The following is an 8,838-nucleotide window of genomic DNA, read 5'->3' on the forward strand; positions in this document are numbered from 1 at the left end:
CACAACATTGCAAGTCAACTATACCCTAAAAAATTTAAAAAAAAAAAAGAATAGTAAAAAGCACAAAACCTAGGAGAGGAAAGACTGAGAGCCAGGCACACAAACAAAAACTGAGAAAGATACAGGCAGTGTGAGGAAGAAAGAGGTGAAAAACCCAGAGAGGATTAGGAGATAGACTTTTAGAGACTAGGAGAAAGGATGACTGAGCCCCGTGACTCTCTTAGCCAGCCCTTATACCCAGCGTGTTATTTTCATCATCCTTTGAGGTCTTACTGTCCACCTAGACAATTCCACCAGCACAGGAATAGCACTGAGTTTTCTCCCTATTGTTTGCCCAGCACAGACATGGTCAACACAGTAAGAATTAGTAAGTGAATGGATAAACAAAGGAACAAGTGAAGAAAGAATGTATAGGGAAAGAGTCCCCTGAGAACTGCCTTTGTTTCGTCAAAAGCAAGAGACCCTGGACTGGGCTGACCTGGCCCCTGGATTTCTGGCAATAGCATTTCTTTGGAGGCAGTTTCACATAGCAAAGGCCATGTTCCCTTTGCTAAACATTAGAACAGTGTTTGGCCTCTGCTGGTTTTGGAAACTTTCTGAAAGCTGTTTTCACCATCTAGACTTGGGTATCACCATGTCACGTGGTACCTTCTCAGCCCAGTCTCAGACCCTTCCGCTCAATCAGCCCCCCTGGAATCCCTGTCCCTTTACAGACCAACTTGCCCCTCCCACAGTGCTGCCTTCCTGGCTCTGCCAAGAGGAGCTCCTTGTCTTTCTGCCCACTAGTAGCAGCTGCCTATTTTCCCACCCCTTCGGTATGAAGAGCCCCAGAGGATGGTGAGCAGATCTGCCTTCCCATTGCTAAGAAATCATCACATTTTCACCCTTCCGTGAAAATGCATTTTTCAAGCTTTTCCGTCACTGTCCCCTAAGACCCCCTGGTCACTCCTGTACCTTCATTCCAGATTTTAGCCCTCGCCACCCACAGCTTCCTCATCAGCCCCAACCACTGACCTCCTTCAGGATGATATCAGGGACTGTGTGCACGATCCAGCCAAAAGATTCATCTCCGCAAATTGTGATTTTTTTTGAATTCTGTAGTAAAATATACATAACACTAACTTGACCATTTTAACCATTTCAAGTGTTGAGTTTTATGGCATTGGGCATATTCCTGTTGTTATGCAGCCATCACCACTATCCAGCTCTTGAGGTTTTTCATATTCACTAAAACTCCATACCCATTACATACTAGCTCCTCAAATTTACTGATAACCTTACCAGACGTTAGCGTTCTCGCTTCAGAATTTTCATTTCCAGAAGTTGTTCTACCTTCAGAATTTAATGTATTATTATTCCACTTTTGGTCCACAGTCCCCTTTCTTGCCAAGAGACCTGGGTGTAGACAGATCTGGTTGGGATCCCAGCTAAACTATTTGCTAGCATTAGTCTCTTCACTTGTAAAATTCAGATAATAGTTATCTGAAAAACTATCTGTAAAATTCAGATAATAATTAATCTATGTATGATACTAAATAATAAGAGAACTGGAATTCACTGGATTGTTAAAAGGATTAAGTGCTAATAGAGCAATTAGCACAGGTCTGTTCTCCATCCCTCCCACCAGTCCACACACACGTGTTCCTCACTCCAGCCACTGCTCTGCTGAAATGCCTACCTTCCTGATACCTTTATCTTTCTGATGCCCACTTCCAGGGACACAACATCCTACGTCAGTCCGGGTCTCCGCCTCAACAGCAATCCACCTGGGCTGCTGGAGAAGAGTGGTCTTTGCTGTAGTCATTACAAGGCACAGTCTCCTGCTTTGCTGAGCCATCCACCCTGTCCTGCAAGCATTTAATGGGTCCCTATTTGGCTTCCTCTTCCCACTGCTCACACCAGCCGTTTAAGACTTTCCCTCTTCACCCCATCTTCCTGCTTTTCCACTACCTCAGCAGTTATCAATTATCTTCTGTATCTCCAGAGATCAGAGTTTTTAAACTTCGGTGCCCAGAGGAATTATGCAGGTCCCCTAAGAGGTTCTGATCTCATAAGAGGCAGTGGGGTTGAAATACGCTATTTGAACAAGCACCCCCAGGGGATTTTGATATGCAGAGTACCCAACCCACCTTTCATGAAGGGCTGTCCTAAGCCACAGGCTCCTTGAGAACAGACATTTTTGTCTTATTTGATTTTCCTCTCTAAATACCTGGTAATAGATGTGGAAGGATTGATTGAATGAATGAATCTAGCTGTCACTGCACTTCAGAATAAGTTACCATCCTCCTTTGAAATGCTAATTCGCTACAGCTATTTAAATGGGTTTAAAAGTCTTCTATCTGTTTTATCCTTAATTCTTTTCACTGCCGTTGGGGGTGGGGAACTACAAAGAATGTGTTATTCTCTAACAATAGCTACCAAAAAAAAAAAAAAAAAAAGCAACCCAAGGGCCAGATGAGGTTTAGACAGAAGTGCATCAATACATAAGTTGGGTCTTTCCCCTTCCCCCTTAGGGAAAGCACTCTGCTGACTCTCTGTTCTAGAAGTCTGCGAGGCGGAAGTCTTTGTAGTCACTGCAGTGGGCTTTTCTGAAGTGGAAAGAATCTTAATCAGGAAGGTCACTGCTAAGGATATTGAAAGGAGGTGACTTAAAGGGAGTTCCCTGGTGGTACAGCAGGTTAAGGATCTAGCATTGTTACTGCCGTGTCTCGGGTCACTGTTGTGAGGGTTCAGTCACTAGACCGGGAATTTCCACATGCCATGGGGCTGGCCAAAAAAAAAAAAAAAAGAAAAAGAAAGAAATAGGTAAATAGAGCTACAGACTGACATACTCAATCAGTGACGGAAAGGCTTCCCTGCCTTCAAATCCTAGCTCTGCCATTTCCTAGCTCGTGATGAGGGTCATTAAACTGTTGGGGCCCCTTGATTCCTCCTCTGTGAAATGGGGACAATGATTTACCTTGCTAGCTTTTTTGAGGCTTGAAAGATGGAATATAAGTAACTTACAATGATTCTATGACGTTAGGCAATCAGTTTTCAAGAGAGTTGGGTATCAAGAGTTCCCTTGCGGCACAGCAGGTTAAGGATCCAGCATTTGTCACTGCAGTGGCTTGGGTTGCTGCTGTGGCGCAGGTTGAATCCCTGGCCTGGGAACTTCCACGTGCCCTGGGGGTTGCCAAAAAAAAGACTGCGAGAGATGGGTGTCTGGTTAACCGTCTGTCTTTACCATAATGGAAAGGACAAACACACACCACACACACACACACCCCTACACTCAGCCTGCCTGGAAATACAGAAGTGGCACCACCTATTGCCCTCAGGGGAAGTCTCTCTCTAAACCCTCATCCGGGCCGTAATAAAGTGTTTCCAAAGGGAGCAGACGGGGTAACCTAGGGCCGTGCCCTCCCACTTCCCTCTTCCCTGAGCCGAGCTCAGAGCTTGTCTTGGGGAAGTGGGAGGTAAACTGGCGTGGGTGGCTGGAACTGAAACATGTCTCTTACCACCCTCCTCTTCTGCCACCCTTTCTCTTCTGCGCCAGGGCGGGGGTGGGGAGTGGGGAGGAGAAACAGCTCATGTCTTCACTGTACCTGCGCACACTCAGATCTGGTCTCCTCAGCCTCCAGACCCTACCTCATCCTTCACCAAGATTCGCCCCCAGGGATCAGGGTTCAGGTCACTGTTCTAAATACTTTTTTCAGGATCTTGCTGGGAGCCCAGAGGAAGTTTGTTCCCATATTTAAAATCTTCCCCCAGCTCACAAAGACCAATGCCTAACCCCTACTTCATCCCCACCCTCAACCTCTCCCCACCCCTGGCCAGAAAGAGTACTTTTGGCCTCCTGTGCGCTGAACCTTTGATTTAAACGTTCATAATAACAGACACCTGTAAACATTCTTTACAGAACTTCAGGCTCCCTTCCATATTTATTCCTTTGTTCTTGCACGTTTATTTGCTTTTAGGAGAAGAATTTGGACTGGTTTCCTCGGATGCGAGCCATGTCCCTTGTTAGCAACGAAGGTGACAGCGAGCAAAATGAGATTCGGAACCTGCAGGAGAAGTTGGAATCCACTATGAGTCTGGTCAAGCAGCTGTCCGGTCAGCTGGCGGAGCTAAAGGAGCAGGTGAGTGCTCTCCAGGGAGATGGCCCTGGGTCTGGGGAGGGTGAAATCATTCACCACCCTGAGTGAGGTGAGGCTGGAGACTCCTGAGCTTGTTAGAGATTGGTATCCACGGAGGGTTGTAAATTCCAATAAAGAAACCTCAGGTCGTGTTGTAAGAGCCACATCTTGGCAATGCAGAGGCCGTTCTGCTTATCACACCTCCCCATCTCTCTTGCGTGACACTTCTACAGAAGGGGGAAGGAAGGACTCAGTGCCAAAAGGCAAGGACCTTTTCTGATCGAAAACTCCTATTTTCTGCAATCATAGCCATGATTAAATTCATCAGAAAGGCAGATCATCATTAGTACCTGTCATTTCGATGCTCCCATCAACCCCTTCATGGTGCAGAATTGTTAGCATGAGTAAAAAGAATAGCAAAAGTAACTGTGGTAGCTGTTAAAATGACTAAAGGGCCGGTGATGATGTGACAAGCACGGGCTGCTTTAAAAGAACCGCGGTTCCTGTTTCTTAACCACAGATGTTGCTCTGCTTCTCTGTCTGTGGAAATTCACTTGGAAAAATATTTCCCCTTTTTGATAAATATATTCTATATGATGCCGGTCAGGCGGGAGGTGCACGGGAAATATTCACCTAACACCACGTGCCCCGCCCCCCCCCCCCCCCCCCGCACTGGGAAAGAGCGAGAAAAGCAGCTTAACACACTGTCTCTTTTTCCCCAGATGACAGAACAAAGGAAGAATAAGCAGAGACTGGGCTTTCTCGGATCAAACACACCCCATGTGAACCATCACATGCCACCACACTGATACCATGGGGGAAGCCGTGACTAGCCTTTCATCAGTGTCCTGCCTGATCCCTGAATAAAGAACTGAGACGGAGGGGAGTGAACAGTGCCTATTGTTGAAAAGTTGAAAACAACCAAGTGCCAAGATGTGGAGTGGTTTCGCTCCGAGAACAATTTATAACTGTGTTTTCATGGTTGAGAAGGCCAAACTTAAAATGCAGCCGCTAGAAAGCAAACATCTTGCATTTCTATTGCAAAGTGAAGTCGCTTGCTCCAAGGGACAGAGAGGGTGGGGGGAGGCGGGGTGGGAGGAGGTGCAGGGTGGAGAGAACCACCTTTTGCTCAATCGATAAGAGTCCGTTTGTGTCTTAAATGCTGACTGCAACCTTTGTCATGGTTGGTTGGAATTTCTTCCTGTTAATTATGGCCTATAGGTCAGAGATATAGGAAGTCATATTTTGGTGGCTAAGTTTTTCTAAGAAAGATAACTGAAAAGATTAAACATTAAAAAAAGTGTTAATGCTTCCAAACCGTAGCTGTCATGGGGCAATTTCCTTATTTATAACGTGCAACACGGTGGATTTACGGCTCTAAGGAACGAGTGCTTTGGAGTTTAGCCCCGAGGGGTGACCACACAACTGGAATGTGATTGCCTTCTCCAGATTCAGAGGGGCCCTGTCTCTATGGAGCACAACTAGAGGTTTTCAAATAACTTGTTAAAAACATGCTTTCAGTCATGTAGAGGCTAAGATTATTTAAAGATTTAGGGAAGGAAAAGCTGACAGGAAGCCCCGGGGAAGAATTTTTTGAGAACATATGTATGCTATTAAAATACATTGAGATTAATAAATGAAAACGCTTAAAGGTGACAGCAAATATAGAGAAACTTATGATGGTGGCATTGCCATCTGTAAATATAGAGTAAAAGCTATTTGATTCATGTTTGCTGTGCTTCAGAACTGAGTGGTTTTATTTATCCTATTCCTGCAGTTAGGAAAAAAGTCCAAGAAATGTATTGAATACTCAAGAAAATGCAGCGTTTCAATTGCATATTTGAAACTGTATCAGTAAGAGCTCTCCAAATGTAAAAAGATAATAATTTCTTCCCCAAATTGTTTCTGTGTTAAATTATGCAACTAGAATTTGTGGAAGAAGAAAATAACCTGCCATGCTTGTATTTTTCTTAGAGACTGTGCTTTTAGAACGTTAAAGTGGAATCCAGATAATGAAAGTGTTAGAACAACTGTCATGTGTCAAGAGAGCAAAGGCACCTGACCCCACACTCTGGGAGGTGCTCTGCAAGTGACCTTCTGGTTGCTGCCCCCAAAAGAACAAAAAATTGCTTCCGGAGTCTTTAAACTCTCATGTTATTACCACTAAGGTTTAAGGTCTGGACAGGGTGTGCTCTGACCATTTTTAAAGCTTTTGGATTATTTTAATACAGTTTTAAGAGGTTGGCTCCTAAAATTCTCAAATCATGGTCTAGGTAGATTAAAAAGGATGCCTGAACCGATCCTTCTTCCACAGACCATTAAAACGTAGACTTGGAGGCAAACCGTTTAAACACAGAGCAGTGAATTTTTGAACTGAACCTGGTGATATACCACCCCCTCCAAGATTTCCCCAAGTTAAGAATTCCCCACTTTGATCTATCTGATAGTGCTTCTCCTGACCAGTCACCGAAGGACCATGATCCAAAGTTACTCAGAAACTGGGATGTATACCCATATGCGATGCAGAACTTTGAAACTAGTAGGCACTCAATAAATGTGCGAGCCAGTCGTTCAATCCTAATGTTTCAGGAAAACTTAAACTGTATCACATGTTTTATTTTTTTTAATGGCTTCACCAAAACTGAAGTAGACCAAAGCAGCCTTTTTTTTTTTTGCTTTTCAGGGCTGCACTTGTGGCATATGGAGATTCCCAGGCTGGGGTCAAATTGGAGCTGTAGCCGCCAGCCACAGCCACAGCCACAGCCACAGCAATGTGGGATCAGATCGGAGCCACGTCTGTGACCTGTATCACAGCTCAAGGCAACGCTGGATCCTTAACCCACTGAGTGAGGCCAGGGATCGAACCTGCGTCCTCATGGATGCTAGTCAGATTCTTTCCGCTGAGCCATGACGGGAATTCCAGCCATTTTTTTTTTTTTATTCCAAGATTGTGATTGTTATTAACAGTATTAGATGAAAATTACACTTTAAAGTATTTTAATCAGGAGGAGAGATTTGCAGGTCAGGAAAAGAAGGGAAAGGTAATAAATATTGGCTCTACTCCAGTAGGAACCTGTCTCTGTTTCAGCACAAAGTAAAATATATCTGATGTCCAAATATCAAGAAAATAAGTTAATTTGTACAGATGAGAGCAACCTGTCTTTGAGATGAACTATCTAGTCTTTATACTTCTTTAAATAGAGAATGAGCCTTCTGGTATGTAACTGCCAACAAGGAATGGCCTAACCTCTCCAACCACAGTGGGGTGGCAGGTCACTGTGTCACACTATGTTTTCTCCTATGGGAAGTATTCAAGAGAGATTGCAACTAACCAGACTCTTATTTAATCAAAGTTGAAATATTTCTCAGTTGTGTTTCTCTTTCTTTCTTGCCTCCGTACTTTGAGATTATAAAGCAAAATAAACAAAAGCAAACAACAAAAAAAGGCATTTTCCAGGCTATTGAATTCATGATGGAGAAGATAATTGGGGGGAAATTTGATTATTTGCTGTGAATTTATATTTGTTTTGTGTATATTTGTTAATGCAACTGGAATATTTGACCTCGGCAAGTATCACGACATCCTCTTATTTATATATATATAGTGATATTAAGATAAGTATAATCATCTTTGATTTTGATGGTAAGGGAAATGTTTTATGACTTAGTTATAATCCATTTTGGTTTAAAAGTATCAGTTTCTGCTGAACGTGATTTTTAATTTCAAAAGAATTATAAAGCTAAAGCTCAAGAGTTCATGCAAGTATGTTTCCTTAAGACAGAAATATTAAAAACTAAATTTTATACATGTAAACTTTATCATATTTTTACCCCTTATAAGGTTAGTTTAGACAAGGGCTTGTTTTTCTTTCATACTGGAATTTTTCTCTTGGTGATGAGGATTTAATTTCTAGTGGATTATTGATCAGTCAGAAAGATAATCATCTCAGAACTGTTTGCTTTTTTCTATATTCTCAGCTCACAATTCATTGTTCTGACTGTTCTTTTTAGTTTACAGTTGTTTATTACCAATAGTAATGCAGGGGAGCCCATCCTCTGCCCCATGCCCCAGGGCTGAGAATGACTGAAGAGGCTTAGGACCTGGAGACCTGAGGAGGGAAGGTGCAGATTGGAATTTCACTATGATTAGGGGAAAGGAGGAAAGGGTAGATAATAGAACAAAAAGAGCTTACGCTCCGCTCCGGGGTACCCAGTAGACTGGGACATATGTAAACGACTGTTGCACAGGCAAAATGATGTAACAGATTGCAGACTCAAGAGATAACCCTTAAGCAGGCAGAGAACAGTCCTTTGTGGAGAGCAGCCATAACAGTTGTCTTCCCTCCAGCACTTCTTAAATCTTTACAGAATAACACATCAGCGTATTCTAACCCACAGGCCTGTTTCAGGATGCTATGCACACATAATACAGTGCAAAAGGGGTGCAACAGCCATCTTAAACACAAACCCAGGTGCCTACAGGGGCCAGGCAAATGGCTGAAATGTGTGAAGTTGTGAGAGGCACACCATTTGCAGGGACGGGAGGATTTCTGTGGTTCTCTGGGGATCTTTCAATTTGCAAAGTTTGACACCTAATTCTAGTTTTTAGAACATGCCAGAGGCTAAATGAAGCCCTCTGGTCACTCATTTGCTGTCTCTCAAATAGCTGTTGATAAAGCTTGTGGTGCCAAAGGTTAAGGATCCAGCATTGTCACTACAG

General features: G+C 43.4%; 1 protein-coding gene across 1 annotated transcript in view; it reads left to right on the top strand.

Annotated features, from left to right (window-relative positions):
- Positions 1-5,440, top strand: part of ITPR2 (inositol 1,4,5-trisphosphate receptor type 2) — a 520,896-nt gene extending 515,456 nt beyond the window's left edge. Inside the window, exons 56-57 of the mRNA XM_047787348.1 lie at positions 3,960-4,121; positions 4,841-5,440. Coding sequence (XP_047643304.1) covers positions 3,960-4,121; positions 4,841-4,927 — 249 coding nt within the window. The 3' untranslated portion in view covers positions 4,928-5,440. The remainder of the gene's footprint in view (positions 1-3,959; positions 4,122-4,840) is intronic.
- Positions 5,441-8,838: the final 3,398 nt, after the last annotated feature.

The sequence above is a fragment of the Phacochoerus africanus genome, chromosome 7 (assembly GCF_016906955.1).
Source record: "Phacochoerus africanus isolate WHEZ1 chromosome 7, ROS_Pafr_v1, whole genome shotgun sequence".
Lineage (NCBI taxonomy): Eukaryota > Metazoa > Chordata > Mammalia > Artiodactyla > Suidae > Phacochoerus > Phacochoerus africanus.